The 13,201-nt window shown below is 44.5% G+C and overlaps 1 protein-coding gene across 2 annotated transcripts; it reads left to right on the top strand.

Annotated features, from left to right (window-relative positions):
- Positions 1-82: 82 nt before the first annotated feature.
- Positions 83-12,420, top strand: ANKRD13A (ankyrin repeat domain 13A). 2 transcript variants are annotated; one of them, XM_041488858.1, is made up of 16 exons: positions 487-613; positions 2,055-2,108; positions 2,739-2,871; positions 2,984-3,108; positions 3,548-3,593; positions 4,201-4,344; positions 4,737-4,932; positions 5,522-5,588; positions 6,497-6,578; positions 7,244-7,302; positions 7,910-8,046; positions 8,343-8,500; positions 8,886-8,990; positions 9,177-9,328; positions 9,540-9,604; positions 10,352-12,420. In XM_041488858.1, the coding sequence occupies exons 2-16, from the start codon at positions 2,100-2,102 to the stop codon at positions 10,548-10,550; spliced, it is 1,677 nt and encodes a 558-aa protein (XP_041344792.1). In that variant the 5' UTR covers positions 487-613; positions 2,055-2,099; the 3' UTR covers positions 10,551-12,420. The 2 variants fall into 2 exon arrangements, with proteins under 2 accessions (XP_041344791.1, XP_041344792.1); XM_041488857.1 differs by lacking the exon at positions 2,055-2,108 and having other exon boundaries at positions 83-613.
- Positions 12,421-13,201: the final 781 nt, after the last annotated feature.

Below are 13,201 nucleotides of genomic sequence, written 5' to 3'. Positions count from 1 at the left end.
GAAGGCAATGGGACAGCTGCGGGCGGGACGTTCCATCTGATCGCCCGCAGAGGGGGAGGGGGAGCGGCTTCCGCTTTCCGTGCGGCTATCGGTGGCGGTGGAGTGCGGGGCACCGCGAGGAGCCCCCCTGCTCCGGCCGCGCTGTGGTTCGCGCCAGCCGTCCCCGGAGGGACAGGGAAGAGGGACGGGGGCGGCTGAGGGGGCGAGAGCGGCGAGACCCCCGGGAGCGGCGCTGAGGGGGCTCCGGGAGGAGACCCTCGGGAGCGGGGGGCTGCCAGGGGCACCAGGAGCAGGGGAGACCCCCCCGCGGTGGGGTTTTGCATGGGGCTCCCCTTGGAGAGGGGCGAACGGTTCCTAGGGGGTTGTGGCCCGGGCTCGCACACACGCACCTGGGCCAGGTGGGTGCCGGCAGAGAGCAGAAGCTGAAGGGCGCAGGGCTTGAGTAACCTGGGGTGTCCAGCGTCCAGAGAGGGAAGAGTGAGGGGCCCTGGCTGCCCCTCCCCAGGTGTGTGCCGGGATGAGCTCCCCTGGCGGGGCCAGCAGCGCCTTCCCCCTCCACGTCCTGGTGTGGAATAACGACTACAGGCGGCTGGACGAGGAGCTGCAGCACCAGGTAACGGGGGGCCCGGGGGCTGCTGGCCCTCGCTCGCTGCTGGGCCACGAAAAACACCCTGGTGGTACTGCCAGGAGCGTCCGCTGGGCGTGAGGGATCCCTGCATTGCGTTACCTGTTTATTTGTGGTGTGGGAGTGATGTTAGAAGGTGTAGGAATGTAGTTTTATGTCAGATACGAAACGTTGGTTTCCCATCTGTAAAGCTGTGCTCTGAGCATTCCAGCTGCGGAGTAGCTCTTTGGGGGAGTTAGGAGTGGCTCAAGGAGAGCAGCTGTGATGGGGATTAATTTATTTATTAAAGCAATGGTGTTTATCTTTATGGGAAGTCAACGTACAGCAAAGGTGGCTGCTGCTGGACATCAAACCAGCCCCCAGCTTGCTGAGCACCATCAGTTCTCATAGGTTTGTTGCTGCCCAAGATTGGGGGCAGAGCTTTTATATTGGTTGGAATGTTGTCAGCATCTCTGGTAAAAAAAAAAAATGGATCATTGTTCCATGCTGGAGAGTAGAAAACACAAAGCTGTCCCCTCTCTGGGACATGATGACGTAAGGAAACGGCCTGAAAGCTGCAGCAGAGCTTGAGCAGCAAAAATCCTTCTGGCTGAGCTGCTGTGGAAAAACTCTGACAGGAGCTAGAGTGAGGTACAGTTAATAAGCAGAGCTGATTAATTAATTATACCTGACACCACAAGTACGTGAGCCCAAGAGCAGCTGTGCCACCTCCTGACTGTCACCTGCAGCTCTAACGGTGCACCTGACTTACTAATTCCTGCTTAGAGCATGTTCCTGCCCTGGTTTGGGAGAATCTTTGGAATGCAGTCTCACTTTTTATCTAATTTACGTCACCTTATGCATTAACAAAAATCTTTAACCTCACTGGCACGCTGCTCCTGTGTGTTTATTTCTGACACCTGTGAGGGTTTGTGGTTAAATAGGGATCACTCAGCAGCTCCCACCTGTGGAATGCTGCTTCCTCCCTCCATTCCCTGGGGAAACCAGCAGTGTGTGAAGATGCACTGTCTTTCTTACTTCCTTTACCTGCTTTTAAACCCCCTATTTTTTTTTTTTTAAGTATTCCAAAGATCTATTTCCCCCTGCTTCTTTGGGATGAGCTTCCTGCTGCGGAGGGACGCGGGAAGGGATCAAAGGCACTCCCAGCTGCAGCTGGGGAGGCAAACGGGGTCGGGCATGTGGGGACCAGGGAACAGCAGCAAACACAGTGGGGAGGGACCCTTGGAGCTCTGTGGTGCTGCAGTGTTGGAGCTGCAGGAGGTGGGGAAGGAAATTAATTAATGTTCCACCCCAAAAGCGAAGATGCTTTAAAATGAAGCTCTCCCACTCTCTGTGAGATGTTCTGACTTGAAGCTGTCAGATAACGCTGTTAACATGCATAATAACCTTCCTTTCTCATTCTGCTATTGACTTTCCCCTTTTCCTTTAGTTATAGATGCTCTTCTGTTTCAAATCTCTAAGCTAATAGTGAAAAATGTGTAAGGTATGAGTATGTTGTGCTTGCATGTTTTGGATATTTGTGCCTGTGTAGTTTATTTTTTATTTTAGTGACTTGTAGAGAATGCCCTCCTCATTGTGCTGTGTGTGCTTTGTGAAACACCATCTGCTTCTGTCTTTTCCAAAAGTGCTGTCCAAAAGCTGTGTTGTATGCCCTGTTGCCTTTTTCCCCCCTTTTCCCCCCATTTTGTTGTACAGTTTAAGCCCTCTGTGGGGTCTCGGCTGTCCGTGGGGTGACATTCCCCCCATTTTGTTGTACAGTTTAAGCCCTCTGTGGGGTCTCAGGCTCTCGGCTGTCCGTGGGGTGACGCACACGGACGAGAACTCCCATCTCCTCCTGAGCCTTCTGGGGGGAGCCAGAGGGGGAATAATGACAGAAAAAGAACTGAAAAGCACCAACAAGAACTCCTGTCCTACAGATTTTGTGTCATTTCTTAGGCCCCGTTCTGCTTCTCCTTTCATTCACATGGGGAAGCGAGCCAGCCCCGCAGAAGGGCGGTGCAGGAGAGTTTGGGAGCGGATCCGTGGGAATGGCAGGGGATGTTGACTCCTGGATTAGCCCTCTGTTTGTGCAGGCTCTGATGAGCTCTGCTCCTTCTCTCTTGGACACTGGCAGGATGTTGACCAGCGGGATCCACGGGGCCGGACCTTGCTGCACTTGGCTGTTTCCTTGGGTTACATCGAATCCGCCAAGGTCCTCCTGCAGCACAAGGCAGATGTGACCAAGGAGAACGCGCAGGGATGGACGGGTAAGGAACAGCCTGGGGTGGCATTCTTTCAGTAGCAGATGTTCTGTGTTTTTATGGGGAGTTTTTGGTCAGCAAGCAAAGTGACACCTGGCTGTGGCTGGGTTTCTTTCAGTTTTGCATGAGGCTGTCAGCACAGGGGATCCAGAGATGGTCCAGCTGATCCTGCAGCATCGGGACTACCAGCAGACCTCCATGACCCTTGGAGGAGTTCCTGAGTTACTGCAGAAAATTAACGAGGTAATGATTTATTGAATCATTAATAACTCTCACAGACTGAAATCACTGCTTGAATTCTCATTCAAGTAGTTCAGTTAAGTGAACTATTGCAATCAGCTGGGCAATTGTGTTTTGTTCCAACCTGCATATTCCATAGGAGGCTTTTCCTTGACTTTATTTAATCCTTTGTCATGTACTCCAACACGGGAGGCTGAATCTTGAAGGCATTACTGCCCCTCCAGTAAAACAAGGAAGAACAGCTCCCCAGAAAGCAGCAGAGGCAGGGCAGTGCCTGTTGTTGCTACTTTCAATTTCAGTTTTAGTGTTGGCTAATAATTTCTCCAGTTCTGCTCTCCTTTTTTTTTTTTTTTTCTCCCTTTATCTAAAATGTTCACAGGAAATGCTGCACTGAATGTCAAACTATTTCATGAGGTATTCATCAGATGTTTTCCTTCTGCAGACTCCTGACTTTTATGTGGAAATGAAATGGGAGTTCACTAGCTGGGGTAAGAATCTTGCTCCTTGTTACCAATTCCAAGCTGTAAAAATGAGTTACAAATGTCCCACAACACAGGCAGGGAAATATCCACTCCCTGGAATCCTCCTCTCCTCCATCTCAAAATGACCTCTTGTGCTTTGGTTGCACAATTATTCTTTGTTTCCTGTGCGGTTGGTTGGTTTTTGGTAGTGGAGAATTTAGCTGTTGTTGCAACTGCTGAAGACTTTTCTTGGGGTTTTTTTACCTGTCCCTGGCCATCTGATCATGTGTCATCTATGGATGCACTGTTTGGGAAATACCTGCTCTTCCCTGAAAGGAATGAACACTAGGCCTCACAGCTGATTAAATATTTCAGATATCAAACTATTAGACTACCAGGCATGGAGTTTATGCCATTTCACACCCTTCAGTCTGAACAAATATCTTTTTCCTTTTCATATTCATCTTTAAATTAGGCCAGTTTTGCCCTAAGCTGGTTGTTCTTAAAGCTGAAGAGGATCAGTATCTCACCTCCTCTGGAATGACATTCCCAGGAGTGAGCAATCCCTGTGCTTGAGTTCATATCCTCTGTGCTGCACCTGTTGCCCATTTTCCCTTTCCATTCCTCCCACCAGTGCCCCTGGTTTCCAGGGTGTGCCCGAGCGACGTGTGCCGCATCTGGAAGAGCCGGGCCAAGCTGCGTGTGGACATCACCTTGCTGGGCTTTGAGAACATGAGCTGGGAGAGGGGCAGGAGGACTGTCATCTTCAAGGGAGAAGGTAAAGAGTTTACCTGTCTGCACCACTGACCCCCAGGTACTCTGTGAGCACAGTGAGAAATCCTGATTTTACATGAAAAAGACCTCTTGTGTTTTATGAAGGTTTTATGTTTACGTTTGTGTCTCATAGAGATACTGTTTTGTGATGGCTTAACTTCTTTGCTTTGAGTAAAGCTGAGGTAAAAATTTGGTGATGGGGAAAAATGTCAGTATTTTACTGTTTCTCTCCTTCTTTTCTGCTGCCCTACATATAAAAAATAATTTTAGTTCCATCTCCAAGTTTGATCCCAGCTGAGTGCAGAAACACCTGGGTTTGATACACGATGCACCCCCAGCTTTTCACCCTGGAACACTTGCTGAGTTTAACTTGAAATATGCCTTTTCTTCCACCAGACACTGGTGGCTGGGCAGAGCTCATTGAGATCAACCACGATGACAAGTTTGTCACAACAGAAAGGTTTGAGATCTCCCAGCACATGAAACGTTTGACTTTGGGGTCAATGACACCCAAGAGGAAAGATGTGGAGAGGCGCCTTACATCCCCAATCATCAGCACGTGCCTTGATACCAAAAACATTGCTTTTGAAAGGTAAGACACAGAGTTTCTATTAGAAAATAAACATTTTGATGTTATGTCTGAAGAAAGCTTTAATGACAAACTCGCAAAAGCTTTGATAATTAAAACTTCTAGGGCTAGGTTTGAAATTAATTTAAGTTTCATAAATCGCTAGATAAAGAAATTTGTGTTGGTCAAATTGCCACTATTGCTTGGCAAAAAGTTCCCAGATGAAAGAAATCATTGGCAGAAAACTTCCAGTTTATCATATTAGTGGGATAGAATCATTAAGGTTGGAAAAGGTCTCTAAGATTGAGTCAATTGCTCACTGCAAATTTGCATTTCACTCAAATCCATGTGCTGGAACTGATGGACAAGAACCTGGATTTGGTAACAAATTTTGGTAACAAATAAGTCAACTCTCACATGATTACTTTAAGTAAATATGCACAGTGTGTCTTTTAACAGCTACACATTTGTCTTTCTTCATGACTACACCTATTTATCTAGGTATCTGGGATTAATAACCTGTCAAATTTGTTTAAAATGAGATTTAGAATGACTAGCTGGGGGATTGTATAGAAATGCAGCTGTGCAGACAGTTGTGTTCCCTTTTTGTCAGAACCACATCTGGATTCTGGGTATGGAGGACAGAAAAATCAGAAGGTGTCAATGGTTATGAAGCCAAGGTAAAGCCTGTTCTGTTCTTCTGACAGATCTTGCAGCAAATTGAAGTCTGGCTGTGCTTTTTCTGTATATCCTGACTATTTCAGGTCTTCAAATTCCTTTTGGGACGTTGATTGTGTTGCCAGCAGAATTGGGCTGGAGTGAGGAACTTCCAGGCTTATGGGAGGGATGGAGCTTGTGTGCAGGAATGTCACCAGGGGGATCAAAGAGGGGAGAGGAGGGACAGAAGATGGAGCAGAGCTGCCTGCAGTCCTTCCCTTCCAGAGGCTGGCACTTAACTCACACTTGAACACTGCCCTTGTTTCAGTGGGTGAAAGCTGAGGAACCTGTTGATAATAACAGCACTTCAAGCAGCCATGAGTGGCACCATGAATTCATGAGCTGGGCTCTGCCCTGCACCTGAGTCACAGCTGCTCGGAGTGGCTCCTCCTGACACTGGTTTTGACCTCTGTTTCACCTCAATGAAGTATTTTTCAAGGTGGTTTTGCAGCCTTACTGTGGTAGGGATTAAATCACAAGATTTAATTTCTCTGATTCTGTGTTTACACCAGGTTTGGGAATTGGTGCAATAAATTACATTTTGTAATTTCATTCACCAGAAGAGTAAGTGCTGAGTAGCTTTTACATTTATCTGAAGGTTTTTCCTGATAAGACTGCATGGCTCTTCAGCTGGACAGAGTGTTCATTAGTGTTCCCTGTCACTAAATATAATTTCTGAGGTCTTATAACTACTTCTGATTAGAAATCATGTTCCCTGACTTTCCTTTTCCATTCCCTTTCAAAATCTCTTGGAAATGCCAGTCTGGTGTTGAGGTTGGTTCAGTTAGTTTTGTGTACATGATGTTTTACTGGGGAACTCTTTTTTTAACCTGTGATGCTGCTTGGTTTTTGTCCCTGTGTTTTTCGTAAGGTCTACATGGCAAACAACGTGAACGTGGTCACACGGATCAGAACAGAACATTTAACAGAAGAGGAGAAGAGGAGATATAAAGGTATATTCCCCATAGGAAAATTGGGAATAAATACAACCCTTTGGCTGTCTGACACCTCCTCTGTGTCTGAAGAACTGGGCAGACAAACAAGGAAATTCTCTTCTTGCTGACTTTGCCCTGCTTTTCTTCGACGTGTTCTGTGTCTGAGGCAGCTCATTATTTCACTCTTAACCTACAAATGAACCTGGTTTTATCCCAGCTGTATTTAGAGGAAAGAACAACCCTTCAAACCTGTTGAAAGTTTGCTGACAGTTTTAAAAGGCTGCACTTTTCTGCTCTGGAATGTATTCCTGCCCTTACTTCACATTGGCTATGGATATAAGTTACACAGAGGCTTTGTTTGCTTGGAATTTTTGTTTTGGTCTACTAATTTCTTCTGGTATTTGAATTAGAGTAAAGGGTGACCAGCCAGTTACTTTATATGGAAATTCCCCTACCCTGGGGCCACTGAGGCACTGGGACTCATAAAGGTGTCTGCTGATCACAAACCCCACTGAAAATCTGTGCCCTATTCTGTGTGTTGTACCTGTTTTGGTCCTGGGCTTGCCTGAAGCTCACTGGAGATCTGAACAACTTCCCTTTGGGTGGGAAGCCTGGCCTGAGTGCCAGTTTTACTGCTAATTAATGCTAATGTCTGTTTTTGTTTTCCTTCCTGTCACCTGAAGCTGATAGGAACCCTCTGGAATCATTCCTGGGGACAGTGGAGCATGAATGTGGTGCTCAGGTGAGTGTCTGATGTCAGCACAGGTCACTGTGCCAGTAGGAATTCCTGGTGTGTGGAGTCACCTCTTGTTTCCTTAATTTGGCAGCCGTTTTGATGATGAGGTTTTCATTTACCCTGAGGATGTTTTAGTTTGGTTGGAAATAGGTGAACTTTGAGATCCCTTCCAACCCAAACCATTCCATGATTCCACGCGGCTTTAGAAGCTCCCTTGTTTCTAAACTGTGAAAGAACGGTGGATAATGGATTTGCTGGCTCTCTGTCAGGATGGCATTGCACATTTACAGGGATTTAGAGATTTTGGGTTCAAATTCTCCATCCAAGTTTTGTCTTTAGTAAAGGATTTCGAGCCTGGAAATGCTGTAGCTTGTGTGTTGGTTTCCAGCTTTAAAGTATCTAAGTAGATTTTTCCTGTCTCTAAAATTTTGGGGATTTTTAACCTCAGTAAAACAGTAAAACCTCACTCTAATAACAGCTGGTGCTTTTGGCTGTTTGTCACTGTGTCTGAAATAGGGAAGGAGTTACTTCACAAAGAGTTAATTAAAAGTTTCTTGTTGTAACCACTGCTCATTACTTTTTGGGTTGTTTTCTTCCATCTCTTTCCTTCTAGAGTATATCCAGGACTACAGAGTATGCTACAACCAACAATCCCACTGCTATTACTCTGGAGGAATACTTCAACCCAGAATTTGATTTGAAAGGCAGAGACATAGGAAGACCAAAGGAAGTCACTGTTAGAACACAGAAGTGAGAAATAACATTTCAACTATTTCTAATTTGTCTCTTCCCAGTTATATAATCCCTGGAAACCATTTTTACAAATATCCACTGTGGTTTTTCCCCCTGTTTTCACAATTAATTAGAAAAGAGATTTTGAAGTATTCAGCTATAATCTATTTTTAATTCCACTGAGTCAAAGCAAACATTTAGGCTGGTGCTGTAACTTGTTAGTAACCTCCTGTCACTGCCCAGCTGCCTGTTTTGCTTTGCATCTGTTCCTAAACTGTGAATTTAGGATGCTTTTATCCTACTTTGTCTTTAAGATTTAAAGCAACCCTGTGGATGAGTGAAGAGTTCCCCTTGTCTCTTATGGAACAAGTCACTCCAATCATTGACCTGATGGCCAGAACCAGTGCTCATTTTGCCAGACTTAGGGATTTCATCACTCTGGAATTTCCACCAGGATTTCCTGTCAAAATCGGTAATATTTAGCAATTTTTATTGTAACATTTTGTCCATTTTTTCCCCTTTGGTTTGGCAATGTATTATTTACAAAAAAACACATTGGCTTTTTAGTTGTCTCACTGCTACCTAAAACGTTGTTTTGTACATCTGGAGTCAATCCAGAAATATCATTTTAAAGACAATATAATTTGACAATGAGCTGTTGTCAGCCCCTTTCCTCTTAGCTTCAGTGCCTTAAATTTGGCAAATCTTATTTTAAAATAAGAGATTTAGAGAGAGATTGAGAGTAACTAAAGCCTCCTTCTTGGTGAGGTGAGTCCCTCTGTGCTTTGTCATTACAGGAAGCTGTTGTGGAAGTAAACAGGAGTTCTCATTTTGACAGAAATCTTGTACTCTTACAGAAATCCCCCTGTTTCACGTGCTGAATGCTCGAATTACTTTTGAAAATGTCAACAGCTGCAGGACAGCTGAGAGAACCTCTCCTGGAGGTGCACAGAGTGATGCAGGTAAGGGATCCCACCTTTTTACATCCCTGTCCCTGGAATGCACAGAGGAGAGAGAAGCTGAACTGCAGGGAATGGAACAGAGGGAGCTGCAAGGTGTTACTGCCAAAACATTCATCAGAATCTTTTCAGTTACGACTTGTTACAAACAGGGCACAGTGTGTTTTTAACTTTATTTGGCTTCTGTAGGTGCTAATTTTGAGGTTGACCAGTCGGTGTTTGAGATCCCCAAATCCTACCACATCCAGGATGATGGCAGGAACATCCACGTGCAGGATGAGGATAATGAGATCATGCAGTTTGCCATCCAGCAGAGCTTGTTGGAATCTGGTTCAAATAAAGTAAGTGCTGGGGTCTGTACATTGGCAGCTTGGGCAAGGATTGTGCAGCGGGAGCTGAAGGAAACCGGTATAGGACCAGTTTTTCTAAGGCTTTAGAAGATAAAAATAATGTATTTCAAAGAAGAAGTAAGGGTGGTTTAAGGGTGACTTGCAGTGAGTTACTCTGCAGATCTGATAACTGCTGTGGAATTGTCTCTTTGCCCATCTCTAGGAATTGGAGGTGCTTTCCAATGGAGCAGTTGCCTATTCCCCAGACTTCAACATGCAGTATCAGAAGTAAGTACCTTTTTTCACATCAAACCATGCAGTGACAGAGCAAAAATACACCCAGCAGTAGCATGAAGCAATTTGACAATTTTTTTTTTGTGTGTGTGAGTAGCAAATGCACAAAACTCGAGGTTTCTTCTTGTACTTCTTCCAACTTTTCCAAGAAACAAAACCTCCAAACTAGGCCTCCCTGGTTTATGTTGTGCAGTTCTTTCCAGCTGTGGGGCTGATCTGTGCACACAACAGATTCTTCACCCAATATACAAACCCAGTCCTTCTCTTCTGCTCTTAAAACTCTGAATTTGGTCCTTCTGCACTGAGGGTTTGGTTATTAGAGGCTGCATACTTCAAGGCAGCTCTTCTTTCTTTTCAAAATCCTTATGTAATCCTTAAAAACACAGATCTAATGAACATTTAAAAATGGGCTCTGGTGTCTGTGGAGCTGTCTGCAGTTAAGTGCAAAGAAACCAAGAACTGAATCTTCTGAGTTCTTCTATACATGAAAAATCCTTTAAACCAGGTGAGGATGCTTTTAGAGGCCCATTGAAAATATAACTGTTGGCATCTATGAAAGATTCAAAGGAATCCATGTTTGACATTGAGAATCTTACAAGTGTTGGAACTCAAACTGTTTTCTCCCCTCTGGGAGAGATTTTCAGGTTTGTGAGTCTAAAACAGTTGCCAGGAAGGATCACTGCAAAGAATATGAGACAGGCTCTGTCTCTTTTACTTCTCAAAGTTGTTGTTTTCCATCAGGGCACTGCAGGAGAGCTTTCTGACAAGATCAGGGACCTCCCACAGCAGCAGCACCAGCGAAGCCTCCAGCTTTGAGAAGGACTTGCAGCTTGCCATGGAATTGTCAGTGCGGGAGCAGGAGGAGCAGGAGAAGCAGCGTCGGGAAAAGGAAGATGCAGAGCTTCAGCAAGTTTTACAGCTCTCTCTTGTGGAAAAATAGCTCCTAAGTGACCTCCTGAAGCAGGGATGACCAAATCTGTGTTAAACTGGAGATTGTCAGAGCTGTCAGCCTGAAGACCACTCCTGGATTGCTTAAGGAAACGCTTTACTGCCTTCTAAGTTGGCATCAGCTGCAAAAACCTGATTTATTTTTGTTTGGGGGAGTTGTAGATCACAGGACTCCACTTTTGGCTCCCCAGCCATGCAGTCTTAGCTTTGAAGGAAATGTTTTTATCTAAACTTATTTATTGAAGAGCAGATGGAAATTTTGCTTTGCACCAGGATGTAGGATTGCAGTAAAGCTTGAAAGTCTGATTTATGAGGAGTTCAGGAGGGAAACTTCATTACTTACCAAAGAAATACTCATCTGCTTCATTATTTCTTAATAATTCAAAGCCATTGCCTGTTTTTCCAGCTGTTTCATGGGAGAGCATCTCCCTGCCTATACACACACAGTAGTTCTTCATGCTGACAGATGTTTTCTGTTAGTTTTGTTTAGATATGGTTATCTCTCCTCTAGTTATTGAGATTTTTGGCTTAAGAGGGATAATTTTATACTTGAACAGCTCATCCAAGCTCCAGATTAAACTAGTGCTTTCTGAAAAAGGACAAAATAAATAGCCAGTAACATTTTAGATGCTGAAATGGGACCATCTGTCCAGTACAGCAGCAGTTTCTGCAGTGATTCCAGACCAGCTCGTTCCCCTGCTCAGAGGGCAGCAAGAAACTAAGGCATAGATACAGGTGCTTCTTTGGGATCTCTTGGTGTGCATGGCTGAGTGTGGGTGCTAAATGCAGCCAGGAAAAGAATTCAGGGGAGATTTTCATGTGTCCTTATTGGAAGTTTTAATTCTGCAAGGGAAACGTGTGTTGCTTTTTAAACCCCCAGCAGTTGTCCTTCCTGTGAATACATCTATTTTTTTACCTGAATATTTTTATTGATTTTAAACCAAACCACTAGGCCTACACTCATCAAACTGGTCTTGTAACAATTCCTAGGTCTGTTTTAACCAGCTTTCCTCAGGTTTTTGGCCATACAGGATCTTTGTAGCTCTTTTATCTGCACTCCTCTCGGTGTTTACAGTACTCACACTGTGACTCACAAGTGCACTCCACAGGTACACGATGAACAGCCACAGGAAAGCCTTACAGTTGTTAAATGTGAGCAATATCCCTCTGCTCTGCCTGCCAGGGCTGGAGGAACCTTTGATACAGCTGCTCTGAGCTTGCTCCTAACACTGCTCCTGTTCCTCAGGCTGAACAGGGCAGTTCTGGGTGACCAACTCTTAATTAACCAATGTAAAATCACTATAAAATGGACTTGATCATAACCAGTGGGGCAGTTGGAACCCTATTTTAAACCAATAATCCATTTTACATAGGAAATGATTACAATTCCTTCAGTGTACACTAGGACTGGCCTCTCCACACTGGTTTTGTTCCCTGGCACAACTTGCATCCCTGAAAACAGCTTCCTGGGTGCTGCTGCAGTGGGGACTGTCCTGCACAGGGACAGTGGGCTGGGTTGGGATTTCTTTCTTTGCAAGGGGGATTCCTGTGACTGTCACAGTTGGGAAAAGGGAAGAGGCCTCGTGTTGAGCTCCTGACAGGGTGGGAGGTAGGAGATGGAGCCGTGGGCATTCCTCCAGTGGGAATAAAGAGTGCTGTTGCCTTTACAAATCTGCCTGCCTGGCATTGCCTGTCTTCTGCTAAGCTTTTCAAAGGTTACAAGAGGGGTAAAAATAGCATTTTTCAAGCTGACTTGTTCTGGTTTTATATTTAAACTAAAGAACATTGAGCACTTTCAGCTGAAGTTTTGTTACGCTCCTGCTTCTTAGTCTGGGACTGTAAAATAAATTGGATTAGCTTTTGGTTTTTTTTTTTTTTGCTTTCTTTGACATTTGTATCATTCCAGCTAAAACTAGAAGGCCCTGCTTCCCTCAGCCAGGTGCTGCTTCTCTTAAAGACTGGCTTAACCCTTTCAGTGCAAGATGGACATGCTCTGTGTGCTGGAAGAAAAACCAAAGGTACTGCACATTACACCACACACAGGTATTTTTTCTCACACTGTATTTGGAGTTTTTTTTTTTTTTTTTTTTTTTTTTTTTNNNACAAGTGTTTTTTTTCTCCCCCTTTTTTTGGGGTTTTTTTTTTTTTTTTTTTTTTTTTTTTTTTGCTAATTATCTGTCTTTTTGTACATTAAAGTGACATTATAATCTATGAAATTCTCCAAGGTAGTTCTGGCTTAGTGTGAATCAGACACACAACCCCCAGAACCACTTTTTGGACTTTTTCAGCCAAGTTTTGAGTCTCCCTGTCTTGAGAAGGGGGAATCAGTACAACACAGAAGTTAAGGCAGTGAAAAGCAAGAAACCCTCTTAATTTCTCTGCATCTTCTTGTAAGAGAGGAGCAGAGGGTTTTCAGTGTGTTTAATATTAAAGCCAAGACTCTTGTGTAACAACAGAGTCCAGTCTCTCTCTGAGGCAGCTTGAGGCTGATGTAGGAAAGAGAAGCTCAGATTTACAAACACCTGTAGCTTCTTCTAAAACTATAACCAGCTTTAAAAGTTCATTAGGTTGATGCTGTTAGTTCCTGAAAGCAAGACTGTGCTTTTTCCCCTGCTTTTTACCCCATTTCAAGGCTTTTTACAT

Source organism: Pyrgilauda ruficollis, unplaced genomic scaffold (assembly GCF_017590135.1).
Source record: "Pyrgilauda ruficollis isolate IOZ18807 unplaced genomic scaffold, ASM1759013v1 scaffold9, whole genome shotgun sequence".
Lineage (NCBI taxonomy): Eukaryota > Metazoa > Chordata > Aves > Passeriformes > Passeridae > Pyrgilauda > Pyrgilauda ruficollis.
The sequence above is the reverse complement of the archived record's forward strand: the minus strand, read 5'-3'. Positions and strand labels throughout refer to the sequence as shown.

What these genes read in the sequence shown, in the direction of transcription:
- ANKRD13A (XM_041488857.1), top strand. Translation starts at nt 518, where the DNA reads ATGAGCTCCCCTGGCGGGGCCAGCAGCGCCTTCCCCCTCCACGTCCTG. An exon ending in GAACGCGCAGGGATGGACGG is followed by an intron (nt 2,872 to 2,983) that starts GTAAGGAACAGC and finishes GGTTTCTTTCAG; the next exon opens with TTTTGCATGAGGCTGTCAGC. An exon ending in TGTCATCTTCAAGGGAGAAG is followed by an intron (nt 4,345 to 4,736) that starts GTAAAGAGTTTA and finishes TTCTTCCACCAG; the next exon opens with ACACTGGTGGCTGGGCAGAG.